The 22850-nt window shown below is 40.9% G+C and overlaps 1 protein-coding gene across 2 annotated transcripts in view; it reads left to right on the forward strand.

The window, feature by feature from the left end:
- The window catches only part of dicer1 (dicer 1, ribonuclease type III), a 120565-nt gene that overhangs the window by 21649 nt on the left and 76066 nt on the right, over positions 1-22850 (forward strand). For both annotated transcript variants that reach the window (XM_080202187.1, XM_080202188.1), the window contains exons 2-7: positions 3386-3446; positions 8864-8962; positions 15270-15452; positions 16102-16264; positions 16943-17073; positions 17242-17376. In XM_080202187.1, coding sequence (XP_080058313.1) covers positions 15339-15452; positions 16102-16264; positions 16943-17073; positions 17242-17376 — 543 coding nt within the window. In that variant the 5' untranslated portion in view covers positions 3386-3446; positions 8864-8962; positions 15270-15338. The remainder of the gene's footprint in view (positions 1-3385; positions 3447-8863; positions 8963-15269; positions 15453-16101; positions 16265-16942; positions 17074-17241; positions 17377-22850) is intronic.

Here is a 22850-nt window from a genome sequence, read left to right on the forward strand (position 1 = left end):
TTTGGGGAAGAATGAAGTATATTGGAACAAAGATTGTGCCTCAGGTACCTTTCCACTGGCTCCACTCCGATCTGGAGTGTAGCATGCAAATGTACACAATGTGGCTAATGTGAGCAATTTGGTACTTTAATAGTGTGCCTTTTCCCACCCACCACCTTAAAGGGTAGAGCTAGGGCATGCGATGGACTCATTTGGCAATCTTTTCAATCTGTTTATTTTCTTTCTTTCTTAATCCATTCTGTGACTGATCCATCGGGATTGTGAGAAAATTCCTTGGCATAACTTGGTAAATTCAGAACCAGGCTTATGCAGCCTGTCTTTGATCTAGATGGTGTATCAGTAACAAAAATAATTTAATCAATAGTAAGTGCAGAAGAATATATTACAGATATGCATACTTAAATGAAAAATACTCCCTTACATAGCGTTTCCTACTGCTAATTTCCTTTGTATCACGGTGTTGGTGGTATGTTTCAAGACATGTTTCTGAAATATTGAATTTAGCAGATACGGCAGCATTAAATTAAGGTTAACCTGGCTGCATGAGACCTAAGTTTCAGGAACTTAAGTGTAAACACACTATTGACACCAGCATAATAACACCTTGAAATCCAGCTCCTTTGGAACTGAGTCCATAATACAAAACTGTCTTTATGTTCATACCAGGATGAGCAACATCATGGGTCACAATAGTCCATTGTACAAAGCCATACTGGTGAAGTGGGAAGTTGTTTGATCACCTGGGAGTCTATGCTTCTAGCTGACTAGGCCTTAGGCTCTGATATTCTCTCCCTAGTCTTCTCCATTTGTCCTTTTGAGATGCTTCTTAAAAACTTAGTTCTTTGACCAAACTTTAGATCATCTGTGCAAATGGCATACTATATGGCGATATGTTAAATGTTGTTTGATAATGCACCTGTGAAACTTCTTGGGATATTTTACTATGTTAAAGTGCAAGTTATTGTTGTGGTATGGGGTGTAATGAGACTGACCTGAGTCACTAGATCAAACAATGTAGATCAAGCTTCATACCTGGCTGTTAGCTCTAATGTGAGGACATTTTGAGATTGCCACCAGCCCTTTATATGTCAGCTCCAACACAACCTGTGAATAAAAGGGGTAAAAAAAAGTTTACAAATTTGCACTGCATTTATTAACTGTAGAAATTAGGCTATTTGGTCAATCATTCCTGTGTTTTTTATTGAAGAGACTTGAGGGGATGAATGGTTAACAGGCCTGATGCATCCTTTAATATTTTGCTTTGTTTTCTAATTCTCTCAGATGTGATGTGGCTTTATGGATCTGTTAGAATTATTCTTTCAAAACTTTTAACATGGGGAAGGAAGAAAATAATTATTGTTTCCTACAGTCAAATGATCAGTGCTGGAACTTAGTCAAAGAATGCTTTTTTGCAGTTATTTAGTGAGGGGAGAGTTACAAATATGGTCTTTGCACCAGCAGAATTAAGATGAATTTTCTTGCATGTTCATGCCCTTTTGGGGGTTAAGGGTCAGCATGAGTTTACTGTTTGTGTGGGAAGATGCATCAAAGGTTGATATGGTTGTGATGTCTCAATCTGCAAAGTTTCTTTACTTTTATTGGCTGAATTTGTAGTCAGCATAAACTATTCAAATGGTAATTTCCACCACCCCCCAAAGAATAGGCAAAAAAATAGGCTATTGAGATCTTTTGATCTTAAATATTGAGGAGATTATTGGTTGGTATAAGGTTAAACTGAATTGAAAACACAATCAATGAGTAAGGAAAGTGAATGAAAGAGAATAGTATGTCGTATTTTCCTTTGAGATGGTATTTACCATTTTGATTTAATTGTACTCTAAACTGTTCTGATGTTTTAGTATTATTACTGTGTTTATTTGTCTCAATGAATGAGCCTGGCGGCTAAAAATACAGTTTGGTTTAGGGGCTGGGAACTTTTCCAAGCCAGCCAGTAGTCAAAGAGTTAAAACATTTGTTACCGATCTTAGAGGCCTAACATCCACTAGTTCACACAAAGCCAAGTTAGCAATTTTCAATCAAAGCATTGTGTTGCTTAAAAGATAACTGTCAAGTTAATCCGTACGGTGTTCTCGGGGCTATAGGTACTTAAAGCAGCATTGGGCAGTAAATGCTTAAGTAACACAATTTTTGTAGTGTTGATTCAGGTGGTATTTATTTAAGTTTAGTTTCTTTTATAATGCTGATCCCATGCACTTACGTATGCTTTCGTATTTATTGGCAAATCCAAAAGCATGTTACAGGCAAATAATTTCTTTCCATGTATAGTAATTGGTTTCAAGCAAAAAATGGTCCCAATCAGATAATGGTGTATTAATGTATTATGGCATTGTTATTCTTATTCATTCTTGGGATATGGTCATTACTAGCTGGCCAGCATTTGCCTAACTCTAGTTGCCCTTGAAGGGCATTTAAGAGTCAACCACATTGCTGTGGCTCTAGATTGACATGTGGGGCAGACCGGGCAATGATGGCAGATTCCCCTCCCTTAAGGACGTTCTTGAACTAGATGGGTTTTTCCAACAATTGATAATGGTTTCACGGTCATCGGTAGATTCTTAATTTCAGATATTTTTTATTGAATTCAAGTTCCACCATCTGCCATGGTGGGATTTGAACCCAAGTCCCCAGACCATTAGCTGGGTTCCTGGATTAATAGTTTTGTGATATTAACAGTGAGCTATATGTATCGGCCAAGACAACTCTGCTGAATTTTGAATTCACAGTAAAAAGTCTGACAACACCAGGTTTTAGTCCAAACGATTTATTTGATAATAGACTCACAAGCTTTCGAGGTTTCCCGCTTCGTCAGGTGAATGGAGAGTTCTGGCCTCAGACAGAGCATGTAAAGCACAGTCTGTGCTTTATATGCTCTGTCTGAGGCCAGAACTCTCCATTCACCTGACGAAGAGGGAAACCTCGAAAGCTTGTGAGTCTATTATCAAATAAATCGTTTGGACTAAAACCTGGTGTTGTCAGACTTTTTACTGTGTTTACGCCAGTCCAACGCCGGCATACCCACATCATGAATTTTGAATTGTCATGGGTAAGCCAGAGCCTCTGTTTGGCATCTCATCAGGAAAGCATTATAACACTCCTTCAGTACTGCCTAAATTATGTGCTCAGACCCTGGTATTGGATTTGAAGCCTACTCCTTCCGAATAAGATAAAAATTCTACTCCTAAGCTGACCTGACGTTTTGTTTATATTACTATGTCATCCAGTTTTACCTGTTGTCCACACAAGCAAATGTAATAACTGGATTGCTGAGCATGTGTTGCGTGTTCCATCAAAATATCAATACCTAAACTGCAAGAAGATGGCCTGTCAGTGGGAGCAATGTATAATCGTATATTTCTTTTCTTAGGCTATTCCTGCTCAAAGAAAGTCTGCCTTGGACTCAAACCAGCAACACATCAATGTTCAAGGTATGTTGATGGCTACTGACAACATAATGACCCCTAACTTCCTGGCTTCTCAGTGTCTGATGTGCTGGGGAATCCCTTTGAGGTTCCATCCGAAAAAGTGACTTAAATTGCTATTTTAAGATGGTTCTGCCTGTGAGACTAATGGTTACTTTAGAAAAAGTAACATTTCTAACTTCAGCATAAATGTTTTAAACACACAGAACTCCACCCCAACCACCACTGGTTCTGACTCCCTCCCATGTCAAAAGCCCCATCCCATTCACTTAACTTCTCCCTGGCCTATTGTTTTTGATGGGATATTTGAACTTGCTTGTAAAGGGGGCATGTCCTCTGCTCCCTCCTTTTGCACTTCATGCTGAGTCAGGAAACTGTTGCATTGCTTGAATCTCACCCAGCCTGTGAGAGAAAGGTTGGACGAGACAGGCAATTAAAAATTTTAACGTAGTATGTTGATATGGAGTGCAGCCTGAGAAATTATAACCAATTAACAACTGTGAACTGTTGTATTCACACTGGCATTTTGAATATTGGTTAGTCTGATATCTTCTAACATCCTGTTCTTAAATGATAAAATCAGCCAACATTGCGTTTGCAATTTTGGATTTCCAAATTTGTATCTTGTCAAGATAGGATGTTAAACTCAACATGAAGGTAAAAGTACAAGACTTGGAGAGCATTTACTGGTGCTGATGATAGAGCTATTCAAAGTTAGGAAGAGGATCATGTGGCACAGTATGAAACAAACATTTTGCCTCAAGCACAAATTCTCTCATTGTGTATTGTTCTGTCACAATTGAAGAACAAGGCGGAGAGAAGGAGAATGTTTTTTCTTTAGGGTTTATTATTCTGTCGAATTATCTTCCTCAGAAAGCAGTGGAAACTGGGTCTTTGAATTTATTCAAAGATGAGTTGGATAGATTTTTGATAGACAAAGGAATCGAGGGTTGTTGGGGGGTGCACACAGGAAAGTAGAGTAAGACTACAATCAGATTAGCCATGATCTTATTGAGTGATGAAGTAGGCTCAAAAGGCTTTGTTGTCAACTTCTGCTCCCAAATCTGATGTTCGTATGTTCCTAAAATCTGAGAGATCATTAGACAGAAGAAAGGGCAGGAGAGAACATAACAACATAAGAAATAGGAGCAGGAGTAGGCCATCTAGCCCTTCGAGCCTGCCCCGCCATTCAGTAAGATCATGGCTGATCTGTCGTGGCTCATTTCCACATTCCCGCCCTCTCCCCATAACCCTTAATTCCCCTCTCTTATCAGAAACCCATCAACCCGTGTCTTAAAAATATTTAGCGAGGTAGCCTCCACCACTTCAACGGGCAGAGAATTCCAGAGATTCACCACCCTTTGAGTGAAGAAGTTCCTCCTCAACTCCATTCTAAACCGCCCCCCCTTTATCTTGAGGCTGTGCCCCCTAGTCCTACTGTCCTTTCTGAGCGGGAAGAGTCTCTCCACCTCTATCCTATCCATCCCATTCATCATCATATACGTCTCAATGAGATCTCCCCTCATTCTTCTAAACTCTAACGAGTACAAGCCTAATTTATTCAGCCTCTCCTCATAGCTCAACCCCCTCAACTCTGGCATCAGCCTAGTAAACCTCCTCTGCACTCCCTCCAAGGCCAAAATATCCTTGCGTAAGTGCGGCGCCCAAAACTGCACACAATACTCCAGCTGCGGCCTCACCAATGCCCTATACAGCCGCAGCAAGACCTCCCTACTTTTATATTCAATCCCCCTCGCTATGAAGGCCAGCATCCCATTCGCCTTCCTGACCACCTGCTGCACCTGCAAGCTGGGTTTTTGCGACTCATGCACAAGGACCCCGAGGTCCCTCTGCATCGTCGCCTGCTGCAGTTTTTCGCCACGTAAGTACTAATCCTTCCAGCATTATTCCTACCAAAGTGGACCACCTCACACTTGCCAACATTAAATTCCATTTGCCATTTCCTGGCCCATTCGCCCAACCTATCTAGATCCTTCTGTAGACTCTCCACACCCTCCGCACAATTTGCCGTTCCACCAATCTTGGTGTCATCAGCAAATTTCGACACCCTACACTCGGTTCCCTCTTCCAGATCATCTATATAAATGGTAAATAGCTGAGGCCCCAGCACCGACCCCTGGGGCACTCCACTAGTCACCATGAGCCATGAAACAGGTACAGAAAAGACCACCAGAAGGAATGAGTGATTGCAGCTAAGAAAGACATGAAGAATTGGGACTTAAAATGAACACTTAAATAAAAGGTTTATTCTAAGGTTGGAAAACTGATGAGTTACGCTTTAGCATGAACAAAGTATTGGGGGCAATTAGGTATAATATTTTCATTCTATTATTAGAACCTGGCATGCTTCATCACCAGTGCCTATTGAGGCAGAAACTATGGCCTTAAAGGGAAATAGATGAGCAATGAAGTTGGTGAATATGAAAGCATCTGTAAAAGGGGCAGAGTCGTGAAATTCAAGTAAATAAAATTGAATGGTTAACATCAATATAACTGCAATAGGCCAAATGTCTTTGAACGATAAAGATTAGCTAAAAATCTTTTAATCACATCAAAAACTAGACATTGAGGGTCTGAAAGAGACCATCAAGTCGATGCCAGCACTTTGTAGAGCAATCAGACCCTGTTCTATCCCTGTAACTCTAAAAGTTTATTTTCAAATAACCATCCAATTTCCTTCTAAAATTGCCTTCTCTTCCATAAATCTCATAGGCAGTGTGTTAAGATCATTACCACTTTTTTGCATGAAAAGTTCGGCCTCTCTCATCAAAACCTTATTCTGTGTTCCTTAGTCATTGTACAATATCACTCAGTCCTAGTGAGTGGGAACAGCATTTCTTTATCTACTTCCCTAACCCTGGCATTATCTTGTTCACCTCTATCAAATCTCCCCAAATCTCATTTTGTCCCAAGAGAACACTCCCATCATCTCCAACCTAACCTTGTAGCTAAAATTGTTTATCCCCATTCTGGCAAATATCCTCTCCAGGTCCTTTGCTTCCACCCTAAAATGTAGTGACTCAAGCTGTATTATATACCCTAGCTGTGAGCTAAGCAGAGCTTTCTCAAAGATTCTGCATCACTTTCCTGCTTTTGTGTTCAACATCTGTATTTATGGAACCCAAGATCCCACATGTTTTGTTCACTACTCTCTCAACATGTCACCTCCAAATACCTACATTCCAGGGTACTAATGGAGGTGGTCATGGAAATAGTGGACGCATTGGTTGTCATCTTCCAAAATTTTTGTAGATTCTGGAACAGGTCCAGCTGATTGAAGAGTGGCAAATGTAACCCCATTATTTAAAAAAGGAGGGAGAAAATCAATATTTACAGACCAGTTAGCCTAATATCAATAGTAGGGAAAATGCTAGAGTCTAGTATAAAAAATGTGATAACAGGATACTTTGAAAATATTAATGGGATTAGACAAAGTCAACATGGATTTATGAAAGGAAAATCATGTTTGACAAACCTCCTGGAGTTTTTTGAGTATGTAACCAGTAGGAAAGATAAGGGTGAAGCAATAAATATGCTGCATTTGGATTTCCAGAAAGTCTTTGATAAAGTCCCACATAAGAGAATAGTGTGCAAACTTAAAGCACCTGGGATTGGGGATGATGTATTGGCATGGATTGAGAATTGGTTAGCAGAAAACAGAGTAGGAATAAATGGGTCTTTTGAAGTAGCAATGACTGGTGGGGCCCCGCAGCGATCTGTACTTGGCCACCAGCTATTCACAATATTTATCAATGATTTGGATGATGGAACCAAAAGTAATATTTCTAAGTTTGCTGATGACATTAAACTTGGTGGGAACATGAGGAGGATGTTATGAGGCCTCAGGGTGACTTAGACAAGTTGTGAGTTGGCAAATGTTGCAGCTGCAATATAATTTGTATAAATGAGAAGTTTCTCACTTCAGATGGAGAAAGAGAATGGAAGAGTATTATTTAAATTGTGTTGCATTAGAAAAAATTAACGTACAAAAGAACTGGGTGTCCTAGTGTACCAGTCGCTGAAAGTAAGCGTGCAGGTACAGCAAACAGTTAGGAAGGCAAATGGTATGTTAGCCTTCGTTGTGACAGGACTTCAGGCATGTTTTATTGCAGCTATAGAGGGCCTTGGTAAGGCCTTGTGTGCAGTTTTGGTCGCCTTATCTAAGAAAGGACAACAAAGGTTCACCGGACTATTTTCTAGGATGGCAGGGCTGTCATATGAGGGGCGATTGAATTGATTTGACCTATATTCACTGGGATTTAGAAGAATGAGTGGGACCTAGTTGAAACATTTAAAATTTGGATGCAGGGATGATATTTCCTCTTGCTGGAGGGCCTAGAACAAGTTATCACAGTCTCTGAATACTTAGTAGACTATTTAGGACTGGGATAAGAAATTTCTTCACTCAGAAGGTGGTGAACCTATTGAATTCTCTGCCACAGAAGTGTGAAAACTAAGCCATTGAATATACTTTTGAAGAGAAATAGATTTCTAGACTCTAAAGGTGTCAAGGAGTCTGGGGAAAGTGTTGGTGTAAAGCATTGAGTTGGAGGATCAGCCCTGATCAGCTTGCACAGCAGAGCAGGCTCAAAGGGCCAAATGGCCTACTATTTTTTATATTTATGTTAAAGATTAATGTGCTTGAACGTTCAGGTTCCTCTGTTCCTGTACACTTCTTGTCAAAATGCATCACCCCAACTTCTTTGTATTAAATTTCAACCACCATTTGTCTGCCCATCCTGTAAGCCTGTCTTCTCTCCTGTGCAGTCAATTGGTTATCACCTTGTTGTTTGCCATATCTCCAAGCTTGGAATCATCTGACAGTTTTAAAATTGAACTTTGTATTCCAGTGTTAAGTCATATGTTTATATCAAAGTGATTGTTGCATTATCTGCCATTTACCAATTTGTCCTAGCTTTCCTTAATTAATTCAAAAGTCTTCTGAGTGCCTGTTGAAATTTCCTCCAACCTATTTCTAAAACCATACTCATCACTGATGTTAAACTGACTGATCTATTAAGACTGCCCTTTTTTGAATAAATGTTGCATTTGCCACTCTCCGGTCTTCCGACACTTCCTCCTTATTCTTGGGTAGGGAAGATTGGAAGTTTATGGATTCATTGTCTTCATTCCCACTTCCTTTAGCAACTGGGAATGCAAGCCATTCAGACCAGGCAACCTGTCCACTCTTTCCAGGGCATTTTTGCTTTTGTTGCATTCTTGCATTCATGTGCACATTACTTCCCGGAGAATATATGGTGTAGCTATAAAATGAGAATAGGTGACCAAAAGTATTTTAAGAAGTGAAAATTGTTTGGTTTACTTGCTTTATTGTGACTTGTAATATTACAAGTTAAATAATTTATTTTCCTTTTCACTTTTTCTTTTCTCCACCAAATCAGGAATTGAAAATTGAACAATGATGTGATCATGCCAAGGATACAGATCTCACGATGCTAACATTTAACGCAAACAGGACAAATGTAGACGTCTGTGAAAATGTAAGTGGTAAAATGGAGCACAATTTGAGCATGGATAATTAGGCTGAATTTGTAATGGTACTCGGTTCAAAGTTTGAAGGAATGACATCATGAGACATTTTTATGAATTTTTTTTATTTGGTGGATAAGTTATTGATATGCAAAAACAATGAAAATGAGGCATGCATCAATGACACTTGAAGGCTCCGGAGAAGATGTCATAGCTTCTCCTCTCTGGGGAAGTCCTGGATGACGAAGGGTACTCTGTCCACTGTGTCCCGTGTTTGTCTTCTGAGGAGTCGGTGTGATTTTTGGCTGTGGCGCATCAGAACTCCCTCCTCTTTTAAATAGTGGGGTTACATTTGATACCCACAATTCTCCAATCTGCAGGGTCTGTTCCAGAATCTGCAGAATTTTGGAAGATGACAACCATCACAACCACTGTTTCCATGGCCACCCCCTTTAATATCCTACAATGTTGTTTATTAGACCCTGGAGATATGTCATCTTTCATTCCTATTATTTCTCCACTGTTTTTCTAGTAATGCTATTTACCTTCAATTCTTACTGCACCCATGGTTTCTTAGCATGTCTGGGAAGTTATTTGTTTGTTCCTCCTTGAAGACAGAACTAAGATAGTTGTTTAATTGTTCTGCCATTTCCTTGTTCTCTATTATAAATTTTCCTGTTTCACACTGTAAGAGATATATATTTTGAGTGCTGATTATATACTAAACCTTGCAAAATGGAACTGATGAAAATGTGGCCAAGCATTTACGTGATGCCAGCTATACCTTATTTGGAGCATGGTGTCTAGTTTGAGCTGATGATGCACTTTTGTGTTGTTCAAATGAAGAAAATTCTGATCATATCTTTAAACTAAATTGGAGAGTTGTGACCAGCAGACATAAATTGAAATGATGATTAGGGCAACCAATTTTATATTTAGAAATTAATTTACAGAATGTGGCCTTCGCTGGCTAGGCCAGCATTTATTGCCCTTCAGACGAGATGGTGAGCTGAGGTGTAGGTATACCCACAGCGCTGTAAGGGATTTTGACCCAGCAGCATTGAAGGAATGGTGATATATTTCCAGGCCAGGATGGTGAGTGACTTGAAGGGGAACCTCCCATACATCTGCTGCTCCTCTTCTAGCTGGTAATGTCGTGAGTTTTGAAGGTGCTGCCAAGGAACCTTGCTGAGTTCCTGCGGTGCATCTTGTAGATGATACACATGCTGCCATTGTTAATTGGTAGTGGAGGATTGATGATTTGCAGAAGGCGTACTAATCAGCAGGGCTGCATGGTCTAGATTGGTGTCGAACTTCATAAACGTTGTTGGAGCCGCACTCATCCAGGCAAGTGGAGAGTATTCCATCACACTCCTGACTTGTGCCTGACTGAGCTGTTTTGATGCTATTACTAATCTTGGGTCTGCTCTAGATAATTTATTGTCTTCAGCTGTCCTGTAAGCATTGTCCATTTACCATCAGTACCCAATTTCTAATCACGTGGTGGATTGGGCCCTTAGCAAAATGGTTTGTATTGAATAAATTGATTATGGTAATCTGGCATGCTGTGAAAATGTAGACTAACCACTTAGTGTCTGCAAAGAGAAAAGACTGCTTCAGAACCCAGGGACAGAAATAGATCATACAGCTTTTTAATCCTCTTCTGCTATTTAATAGATCATGATGCATTTGTGTGTGGAAATGGTCCATGTGAAATACCAGATGGTTAAGGATAGATCCTTGCCGATCCACCAGATAATTGCAGAAATGGGAAGAGAAGCCATTTCAGGAATTTTCTGGCTATGGTTGAGTAGGTAACAATGGAACCAGGAGAACAGAATGCTACCGAGTTCAATGTATTTTGGGTGAGATGGACATGGATTTGGGAGATGCTGGTCTCCGTGCCTGCTGCAATGCATCAGTTTTTCTTTTTAACATTTTTCATATTGGTTCAATAATCCCCTCTAGTTATCTGCACAAGGTTAGAATAACTTGGTCAAACTAGATCCTGGTAGTTAAGCTTTAGCAGCATTTCTATAATGAATAGAACTGCCTTCAATGAAATAATTTTACAACCCACACAATAACCCTAACTAGCAATGTATTCTACGTTCATTCCAAATCTGGATCACCACTTGTATCTCTCTCTGACTCCATGTGAATTCAGAGGCAGGTGGGAGAATTATTTGATTAAGGAAATGTTTATTTCAAGCATTTTTTATTCTCGAGTAGCTTCAGGAAGGATAAAGTCCGATGGTAAAGAAGGAATGTAGGAGAAGGGATAACCAGCCGTGGTTATCTAAGGAAATAAAGGAGAGTATTAAATTAAAAGCTGATGCATTCAGAGTGGCTAAAAGTAGTGGGCGATTAGAAGATTGGGAAAGGTTTAAAAATCAACAAGGATTGACTAAGAAGTTGATAAAGAAAGGAAGGATAGACTATGAAGCTAAACTAGCACTAAATATAAAAAACGACAGTAAGAGTTTTTACAAATATATAAAGAAGAGGAGGCTAGCTAGAGTGAATGTTGGACCCTTAAAGGATGAGGGGGGGATTTAGTGGTGGGAGATGAGGAAATGGCTGAGGCCTTAAGTAAGTTTTTTGCCTCGGTCTTCACGGAGGAGGACGCGAATAGTTTGCCGGATATTAAAGATAGAAGGATGGTAGGAGTTGAGGGCCTGAATGCGGTTACTGTCACTGAGGTAGTGCTTGATAGACTAATGGGACTGATGGTGGACAAGTCCCCAGGACCGGATGGAATGCATCCCAAGGTTCTGAAGGAAATGGCAGAGGTGGTAGTGGATGCCTTAGTGATTATTTACCAAAATTTACTGGATTCCGGAGAATTGGTGGAAGATTGGAAGACGGCTAATGTTACGCCGCTGTTTAAAAAAGGTAGCAGACAAAAGGCAGGGAATTATAGGCCTGTTAGTTTAACGTCTGTAGTTGGAAAAATGCTTGAATCCATCATCAAAGAAGAAATAGCGAGGCATCTGGAAAGGAATGGTTTGATAGAGCAGATGCAGCACGGATTCGTTAAGGAGAAGTCGTGTTTGACGAATTTATTGGAACTCTATGAGGATGTGACTAGTGTGGTAGACAGAGGGGAACCGGTGGATGTGGTGTTTCTAGATTTTCAAAAGGCGTTTGATAAGGTGCCTCACAAAAGGTTGCTTCAGAAGGTTAGGGTGCATGGAGTTGGGGGTAAGGTGTTAGCGTGGATAGAGGTTTGGTTGTCTAATAGGAGGCAGAGAGTTGGTATCAGTGGGTGCTATTCTGATTGGCGGTTGGTGACTAGTGGAGTGCCGCAGGGTTCGGTGATGGGGCCTCAGCTATTTACCATTTATATAGATGATCTGGAGGAGGGGGCTGAGTGTAGGGTGACAAAATTTGCTGATGACACAAAGATGAGTGGAAAAGCAAATTGTGCAGAGGGTGTGGAAAGTCTGCAGAGGGATCTGGATAGGCTGAGCGAGTGGGCAAGGACCTGGCAGCTGGAGTACAATGTTAGCAAGTGTGAGGTTATCCACTTTGGCAGGAATAATAGTAGGAGGGATTACTATTTAAAGGACGAAAAACTGCAGCATGCTAGGGTGCAGAGGGACCTGGGGGCCCTTGTGCATGAGTCGTAAAAACCCAGTCTGCAGATGCAGCCGGTGATCAAGAAGGCGAATGGTATGCTGGCCTTTATAGCGAGGGGGATAGAATATAAAAGCAGGGAGGTCTTGCTGCAACTGTACAGGGCACTGGTGAGGCTGCAGCTGGAGTACTGTGTGCAGTTTTGGTCGCTGCACTTGCGCAAGGATATTTTGGCCTTGGAGGGAATGCAGAGGAGGTTCACTAGGCTGATACCGGAGATGAGGGGGTTGGACTATGAAGAGAGACTAAATAGACTGGGTCTGTATTCGTTGGAGTTTAGAAGGATGAGGGGGGATCTTATAGAGACATATAAGATAATGAAAGGGATGGATAGGGTAGAGGTAGAGAGATTCTTCCCGCTTAGGAAGGATAGCAGGACTAGAGGACACAGCCTCAAGGTAAAGGGGGGGCAGTTTAGATTGGAGTTGAGGAGGAACTTCTTCACTCAAAGGGTGGTGAATCTCTGGAATTCTCTGCCCGTTGAAGTGGTGGAGGCTACCTCGCTAAATATATTTAAGTCATGGGTAGATAGGTTTTTGACAGACAAGGGAATTAAGGGTTATGGGGAGAGAGCGGGAAAGTGGAACTGATCCACTTCAGATGAGCCATGATCTTATTGAATGGCGGGGCAGACTCGAAGGGCTAGATGGCCTACTCCTGCTCCTATTTCTTATGTTCTTAAAGTCAGTTGCATCATATAAACCAAACCTTAAAGCCAGGTTATAATACAGGATTGCACCCAAACATCAACTTGCTGTTCCTTTTCTTTTTAGATCTTGATTTTAAAATCTTTTACTTCTGATTATCATAGCACCACAAATGCTCAACATGTTTGTGACATCCCTCTTTGTTAACGTAATAGAGTTATTTTAACTGAACAAATTAATACTTTTGTTAAAATAGCAGTGTTAGATGGATCCATTAACATCGGAGTAATTTCTAGTATGTTTGATCCTAATGAATTTTATTTTCTTAAAGAAATAAACATGACGCGATGAAAGTATTAAAACCTAAGTACCATGAAAATATGGTTTACAATAACATTACATAGAGCCAGAATTTATGCTTTCAGAAGGGACTGAGTGCCTCCAGCCACCTGCTGAATATAATTCGTTATACTTTTATTGATTGTTAGTGCTGCCCCTCACATGCTCATAAATTTTATCTGTTCTCACGTGGTGAGGCTAGGCTTTATCCTCGTTCATGTAGGGCCAGCCTGGGTATTTTGAACAATGGAAGCATACTGTAAAGATATTTTAAAAACTACTTTTTTTGCTGGAGCAGGAGAGGGTTAAAGGTGACTTGGAGGCCCAAGATTATGATGGTTGTTAAAATTTCAATAATGGGTAGATTGTTTGCACTGATCACAGATTGCAAAAAATGAACCTATTTACTTTAAAATAAATCAATTTGAATGCAGTGTGGTTAAAATTTGGGGTACATAGATATAAACTTGAAAGGGTGAATGGCCTGTTTTGTTTTCCTCTTAGCATTCTGTGATTCCAGCATAAACATGTTGAAGATTGTTTTCTAAATTCAGATTTAAAAGGCACTTGCAAATGTGTCAAGGCAATTTTGCTACTAATTTCACAAGACTCAACTTTTAAGCAGCTCACCTTTGGGGCCTTGTAAATTGGTTTCTTAAATGTCCAGTTATACCGTCACTAGTTTAGTTTAGTTACGTCCTTGAATAACCACAGTACATTGGGCTGTTCCATGCCAATGATGCCAGAATAATCTCTTTCGTACCATCTTGGTACTGTTTTTTTTTTGAAAGGTCATGGTTAATTGGACCAATCTGTGAAACAATGATCCAGAGATGGAAATAGAGCCTGAGGATTAAAAGATTATTGCCCATGGCATACTGCTGTTTTTCCTTTCATTTGAATTGTTCCACTGAGACTTGTTTGGCCGTGCAGTAACAATTGGGATGGGTTTCCACCATTCTGTTATCAGTAGAATTAGCTTCAGATTTGGAGTGAGTAGTTATTGAGGGAAAGTAGTGTTAAGTGGGCTAAAAAATCTACCATTTCTGTGGACTACAGGAAGAAGAGAGGAGGTCAGGAAAGGATCTGTTGAATTCTGCTGCGAGAAAGTGACAAGAATAGATGGGCGGCGCAGTGGGTAGCATTGCTGACTCTCAGCACCAGGGTCCTGGATTCAAATCCCAACTTGGGTCACTGCGTATGTGGAGTTTGCACATTTTCCCTGTCTCTGCATGGGTTTCCTCTGGGTGCTCCAGTTTCCTCCCATACTCCAAAGGTGTGTGGGTTAGGTGTATTGGTCATGCTAAATTGCTCCTTTGTGTTGACAGGGCAAGCTAGGGTAAATGCACGGTGTTATGGGATAAGGCCTGGGTGGGATTGTGGTCGGTGCAGACTCAATGGGCCAAATGGCCTCCTCCTGCACTGTAGGATTCTAAGACTATCAGTTTCCTCTAAGATGTTGGATGAATTTGAGATTAGGCTTGGCTATGATTCCCATCATTGATTACTCGGTTTCTGTATCGTGTTTATGGAAACACTGTAGCAAGAGTCAACACTTGGGAGAGAGGGGAAACAATTAGGGTCAAATAAAGTTATATTTCTCAATTTTGAAGTTTGTATTTGATGTCCTCGGAATTGCAAAGAAGCTTTCTTTAGACGATGCAACTTAACTCTTTGGTTGGTTACTTCTCAGACTTTGCTGGAGCATATGAAATGACAGAGACACTGGATGAATGAAAAGACCGCATTGTGAAACCTAAGCATGGCAGGATTACAGCTCATGACACCTGCTTCATCACCAATGGGTCCCTTTTTTGGATTGCCGTGGCAGCAGGAAGCTATACATGATAACATTTTTACACCAAGGAAATATCAGGTATGTGTTTTTTTGAAAAACAGTAAACACGTGTAGAAATTGTTAATCTTCTCAAACTCGTGGACTCAGACTGTATCCACTTTGCTGTGATGTGGAGATGCTGGCGTTGGACTGGGGTGAGCACAGTAGAAAGCCTCAAAACACCACGTTAAAGTTCAACAGGTTTATTTGGAATCTTGAGCTTTCGGAGTGCTGCTCCTTCATCAGGTGAGTGGAGGTAGGTTCACAAACATAGCATGTACAAACAAAGACATAATTGCAAGATGTTTCCAGATTGGAATGTGAAGAATGGTTGCAATGCGAGTTTTTACAGGTACAAACAGTGTGAATGGAGAGAGGGATAATCACAGGTCCTGTGAGGGTCAGTGAAGACCTCTTCACTGCACAGGACCTTCAACTGACACGATGCACCAGGTACATTGACAACTTTAACCCAGTGTTGTGAGATTTCTTACTGTGTCCGCTTTGTTTGGGACACTATTGGCCCAATTTGTGTAATGCCCACTATTTGCAGTAGCTGTTCAGGCTCTTGCAAAAAGTGTAGGCTTTTGTGTGTGGAGGAAAAGCAAAAAAGATTGGAAGAAAAATTATTAACATTTCATCAGTTTTAATCTTGCTCCTGGACCAATTGCATTGCTATCTTTTACAGGTTGAACTTCTAGAAGCAGCTTTGGAACATAATACTATTGTTTGTTTAAATACTGGCTCAGGGAAGACTTTCATTGCAGTGCTACTTACAAAGGAGCTATCTCATCAGATCAGGGGACAGTTCAACAAGAATGGATCACGGACTGTGTTTTTGGTTAGTTCTGGTAAGTACGACACCACATAATCATAGCAAAGCATACCATGAAAACCACCTGAAAAGGAATCTTAATATTGTAAACTCAATCCCTTTTATTTTCAAATTGATTATGATAAATCACCAGCGTTTATTTTTCAAACTACACACACCAATCTCTGATATGTCATTGGATTACAGTGTAAGAGTCTCAGTACCTCCTAAGTTACAAAAGAGGAAAGATGGCTAGAATAGATTATTAACAGATAAGCACTTCTGGAAAGTATTTGAGTGTGGATTGATTTCTTGGTGAATTATATCAAGTACACCTAATAATTGTCAGCAGATATTCAATTGCAGGACATCCTTCCCCTCCCTCTCCCAATGACCATGTGTGTGTAGCTCAGTGCGATTGTACTCGGCGTTGAGGGCTTTTGTATAATGCAGCAATATGTAGCGTTCCCACTGCTGTCCCAGTTTAAATATTTAGGGAAGATCAAACCTAGGACCTTTCATTCAGGTCACCTTGGATACAAACTCAGTGAAGCAACAGGAGACCTACTTATAACCAAACATTGTCTGATGCAGTTAGTTCAGGTAACTTATATAGCTGTAAATCTGGAAACTTCTCTATTAAATGGCATTTTTGTGTTCAGAATGTACTTAGAAAGGCAATGTAGTTGGTAACTGAAAGCATCTTCTCTCCTAGCGCCCTCTGTGGCTCAACTAGCAGCAGCTGTCAAGACCCATTCAGATCTGAAGGTGGGGGAGTATTCCAGCTTGGAAAACGTTGAGTCATGGGCAAGCAAAGAATGGAACAAAAGTTTCATTGGACAGCAGGTATTTCAACAGAGACTCAACATATTGTTAGAGACCATAGTCCTAATGCTGAGTTTATAAATATTCTGATATAAAACAACAGCATAGTAAATATCCTACATGTTAACATTTTACATAAAATCTGAACTGTGATTGTCCTTTTCTGCCTAATTTTTGTTATCTACATAGGTGCTAGTCATGACTTGCCACATTTTCTTGTACATCTTGAAGAGGGGCTACCTTTTCCTCTCCAAAATCAACCTCCTGGTGTTTGATGAATGTCACCTTGCAATTAAGGAACATCCCTATCAAGAGATTATGAAGGTACAATTCCAAGCTCTTATTTAGCTATCCAAATCTGCCATGAGTCGCAAAAACCCAGCTTGCAGGTGCAGCAGGTGGTCAGGAAGGCTAATGGGATGCTGGCCTTCATAGCGAGGGGGATTGAATATAAAAGTAGGGAGGTCTTGCTGCAGCTGTATAGGGCATTGGTGAGGCCGCAGCTGGAGTACTGTGTGCAGTTTTGGGCGCCGCACCTGCGCAGAGATGTTTTGGCCTTGGCGGGAGTGCAGAGGAGGTTTACTAGGCTGATACCGGAGTTGAGGGGGTTGAGCTATGAGGAGAGGCTGAATAAACTAGGCTTGTACTCGTTACAGTTTAGAAGAATGAGGGGAGATCTCATTGAGACGTATAAGATGATGAATGGGATGGATAGGATAGAGGTGGAGAGACTCTTCCCGCTCAAAAAAGACAGTAGGACAAGGGGGCACAGCCTCAACATAAAAGGGGGGTGGTTTAGAACGGAGTTGAGGAGGAACTTCTTCACTCAAAGGGTGGTGAATCTCTGGAATTCTCTGCCCGTTGAAGTGGTGGAGGCTGCCTCGCTAAATATTTTTAAGACGCGGGTTGATGGGTTTTTGATAAGAGAGGGGATTAAGGGTTATGGGGAGAGGGCGGGAAAGTGGAACTGAGCAGCGACAGATCAGCCATGATCTTATTGAATGGCGGGGCAGGCTCGAAGGGCTGGATGGCCTACTCCTGCTCCTATTTCTTATGTTCTTATGTTCTTATGATGTTACACACTGGGAGTCAAGACTAAATGTAATTCTCATGAAGTTGCAGACAAAGTTCAGTTGAAATTTCCATTATAAGTAACATTTTAATGTCAGTGTTCACGCTGGAATCTGTAAATTTGTATGTGTTGTAATTACAGCTTCACCAATGTGGCACCACTGGGAGGTTTAATTGGAGTGTGATAGGTTTATTTTGTTTCGTTCCTATGTGCTACTGCCACCTTCCTCTGACCTTCTGCACTCACACTCAGTAGCAGAATACTGCACCCCTGTTTGGTGTGTGCGAACACACACACACACACAGACTTGACAGCCAGCTGAAATGTTGCCATGCGTATCATTACTGGAATACGATGTTCAACACCATTTCCTGTCTGGGCTAACATCACTCCTCCACATATCCATTGATTTGCAATAACCCACAGAATTATAGAAAATACATGCAATGCCCACCATCTCTCCCCACATGCCACTTCATGCTAATTTATTCAGCCCACCCAAAGTACAACTCCCATCAAGAAGGCCGATCTGGAAAATCAAAGGACTTCAATGCAAATTCTACCCAGATAAATGAGTGGGAATCATTGAACACAACGAACAAGTATCTCAAACCCAACAGCTGCTTGGTCTCAACTTTCCAAGGGAAGAGTGGTCCACCCTCAACAGGTTCAGGACAGGCCATGGCCCCTGCCAGGCCAACCTCCACAGATGGGACATTAGTACCAGCTCCCTATATGCCTGTTGAAGAGAGCAAACGCTGTTTGTCATTTTCATAAATGACCTGGATGAGGAGGTGGAAGGATGGGTAAGTAAGTTCGCTGATGACACGAAGGTCGGTGGTGTTGTGGATGGTCTGGAAGGATGGCAAAAGTTGCAGCAGGACATAAATAGGATGCAGGACTGGGTGGAGAAGTGGCAGATGGACTTCAACGCGGATAAATGCGTAGTCGTCCATTTTGGTAGAACCAACGGGATGAATGAGTACACTATCAAGGGCAGGAGTCTTGGTAGTGTTGAGGAGCAGAAGGATCTTGGGGTCCGGGTCCACAGGACTCTTAAATCGGCCTCGCAGGTGGAAGAGGTGGTCAAGAAGGCGTATGGTGTACTGGCCTTCATAAATCGAGGGATTGAGTTTAGGAGTCGGGAGGTAATGCTGCAACTTTATAAGACCCTTGTCAGGCCTCATTTGGAGTACTGTGCGCAGTTCTGGTCGCCTCACTATAGGAAAGACGTAGAAGCTATTGAAAGGGTACAGAGGAGATTTACAAGGATGTTGCCTGGACTGGGAGGCATGCCTTATGAAGTTAGGTTGAGGGAACTGGGTCTCTTTTCCCTGGAGAGACGTAGGTTGAGAGGCGACCTGATAGAGGTTTATAAGATGCTGAGAGGAATAGATAGGGTGGATTCTCAGAGGCTATTTCCCCGGGTTGAAATGGTCGCTACGGGAGGACACAGGTTTAAGGTATGGGGAGGAAAGTACAGAAGTGATGTTAGGGGTAAGTTTTTCACTCAGAGGGTGGTGAGTGAATGGAATCGGCTGCCGTCAGTGGTGGTGGAGGCGAACTCGCTGGTGTCTTTTAAAAGACTTCTGGATGAGTATATGGGGTTTTATGGGATTGGGGGTTATAGATAGGTGTTGATGTGATTGGTGCAACTCGTGGGCCAAAGGGCCTGTTTGTGCTGTAGTGTTCTATGTTCTATGTTCTATGTACCACATTATAGAATTGTGTCCAATCCACAGACCCAACAGAGGCCTATCCACACTCAACACAGCAGGACCAGGACCAGCAGGTTCACAGACTTTGCATTTGCTAAATAAATAAATTCCTATGTGGAAGTGAGAAGTTGGGGGGGTGGGGTGGGAACCTGCAGAGAGATAGTAGTTCCTTTGCACTTCTGTCTAAACTGTCTGACCCCTCAATGTCTTAATTTTTAATGCCTTTCCAAAATAATCCAAGCTTGTGAACATTTCTCCCCAGTTAAGTTTTGTTGACAATGCAGGTCTATGTTTTCACGTGCTATTAACCATGTTAATGTGATTTGCTTGGACTTCAATGTTCCCAAAATTTCTACATTTTCTGCTTAAGATCTCAAAGGTGCTAACAGCTATATTTTATAGGTCTTTTTTGCAGAGGTAATGGGCAGCCATCAAGAGTCTCCAGCATTTATAAAATTACTTTTCTGTTTACATCATGAGGGAATAGTTTTTAGTCTACCTGTAAAAATATGGGGAAAACATTGAAGGCATTTTATGTTAATTTTTAAAACTGGTAGTTAATGTCAAAGGCCATATTGCCAGGTATCATCTGTCTTGGGTTAATCTTAAGGTGCTTCTTGACACAACTGCAGGACTAGTGCGTAAAGAACTCTTTTATTAAAATCTTGTTGAGTAGGATCTGTAGTTTGGAGTTTTGTTGAATGGCAAGACTTTGAACAAGAACCACCTTGCCCTTGCAGAGATTTGGTACATGACAAGTAGTAAAACAGAAGTGCTTTTCTGGGGGCAAGGGATTGCATCTTCTACGTTCCCCACTCTCTTATTCCATCCGATAATCTGTTTCTAGAAAGTTTTGCCTCTGATATGGGAAGAGAGACAGTGTCCATGTTGATTTTCTTGGCCCCTGCTGATACGCATGTAGTACATGAACGTTGTTTAATCTTTCATTTAAACAGTGTTTTTTAAAAAACCCTACAAGTGTGGATCCTAATTATTAGCATTCTCCTTGTAAGAACAAAACACTGCCAAGCACGTTCAGCAGGATAGTTTCCCTTTGCTTAGCTTGTATTCAAACAGACAGCTAATCAAGTTGGCTAAATGAATTTTGTGCATAAATTCCCATGGGAATGTGATGTTTATGTATACAGGCATGTCTGAATTCAGATAGTTGCATTCAACGCACTCTCTCCTGCATGGTACCAATCTAGACAAATATCATTCCTAATGTGACTGCATTCTCTGTGAGTCCACTCACATTACTTAATATTTAAAATTGATAACAGAAGTGCAACAGCTGTTTCTCTTTTTCTTCCTTGCCGCCTCCCCTCCATTTGGCATGATGCAAGCAAGATTTCAGACTAAAGGATTCATGACTGGACTTTATTTGCCATTACTGCTCTTTGTTAAAAGTAGAATTTATTTGTGTTATTGAATTTGTCAGCTTGATTGATTTGTCTAACCCTGTGGGTGGAGAGACTATAGAATTTGTTAGAATTTTTATTGCATCTGGCTAGAATTGTAGCAACTTCTTTGTCTCCTCTGATTAAACATAAAATGTTTAAATATTTGTAAAATGACATATTTGTTCAGATACACATAACAGTAATCGTCAAGTGGTGAAAAATGTTGATTGGTTTGTCGCTGGCTTGCTCCTATGCTGAATTCTTAATGGCATAGTGCATTGTTCCAAAGAAATCTGCTTTTTTTCCTTTTTAAAATGCAATGACTTGGGTGCTATTGGCTATAGAATTGAATGCTGCAGTTTTACTAACAGTCAACAGATAATCAAAACTTGTACTGACATTATTTCCTTGCAACTTTATATAATACTGTACATCAAGTTACTGGTTGCTGATATCTCTCACGATAGCCATTGTTAGTTGAGAAATGAATAAATTAACTACCCTACTACCCTAATTACTTTGCCTTACAGTTAAAGTGCCCCTTCTGTTGCTTCATTTTGAAGTTATTACAATACTTGTTCAGACCCCAAGTTGTTGCTGAGATCTGGTTAGGGACCAATGACACTTTAAAATAAATGAGATTCAAGGCATTACTAAGTGAAGAAAGCCCCAAGATTTTGAGCAAAACAGAAATAAACTTTACTTTGCAAGGTTAGAAAGATAAAATAATTTGTAATATCTATCTCTAACATTCAAGTTAAGTATGAAGTACATATGAATTAATAGGTAAACTGTTGTTGGACACACGGCTACACATTAAATGACAGTTGTGATCAAAACAGGCATTAGTCACATTGAGAGTCATTATTCTCGTGGAAACTCCATCGTTCACATGAGGGTTTCCAATCTTCACGTTCAAAGACATTGCCTTGGGATTCTCTCTCAAATTTGTTCCAACTTTGACAACTTCCAACGATGACCAACCTTGAAAGATTTCAATCTCACCTTCTGTGATGCCATTTCCCTTGATTCCTGACTACGCTCAAACAAGTGGCATGGTACAGTGGCTTTGTAGTTCTGCCTCATGGTATCAGGGACTCAGCTTCAATTTCAGCCTTACGTGATCATCTGCGTGCACATTTGCACTTGTCTGTATGGGTTTCCTCTGGGTGCTCTGGTTTTCTCCCATAGTCCAAAGATGTGCCAATTTAGACTAGCAGAGAAAACACTTGAGGTTACAGGGATAGGGTGTGGGTAAGATGCTCTGTTGGAGAGTTGGTACAGACTCAATGGGTGTACCGACGGCCTATAGCACACAGTCACAAAGCAGCAGCTGTTTTACTGGATCTTCTGTGGAACCCACTTCACTTAGTCTGTCTCTGCAGTTCACCCTCCTAACGCTGTTTCATTTTCTCTGCGCTTTTCTTTTCAACTCATTTGATCCCTGTTGCTGTCCTTTGGCTTTTGTTCTCACCAGGTGCACTTGCTAACTAAAAACATGACTGCTAATTGATCTTGTGACTTATCAAAACACTCCAAGGATCCCACCCATGTCAATAAGCAGGAAAAAATGTAACAAGCAGTGAAACAACCTGTACCTTAATT

Source organism: Carcharhinus amblyrhynchos, chromosome 14 (assembly GCF_965287045.1).
Source record: "Carcharhinus amblyrhynchos chromosome 14, sCarAmb.v2.hapA, whole genome shotgun sequence".
NCBI classification, from domain to species: Eukaryota; Metazoa; Chordata; class Chondrichthyes; order Carcharhiniformes; family Carcharhinidae; genus Carcharhinus; species Carcharhinus amblyrhynchos.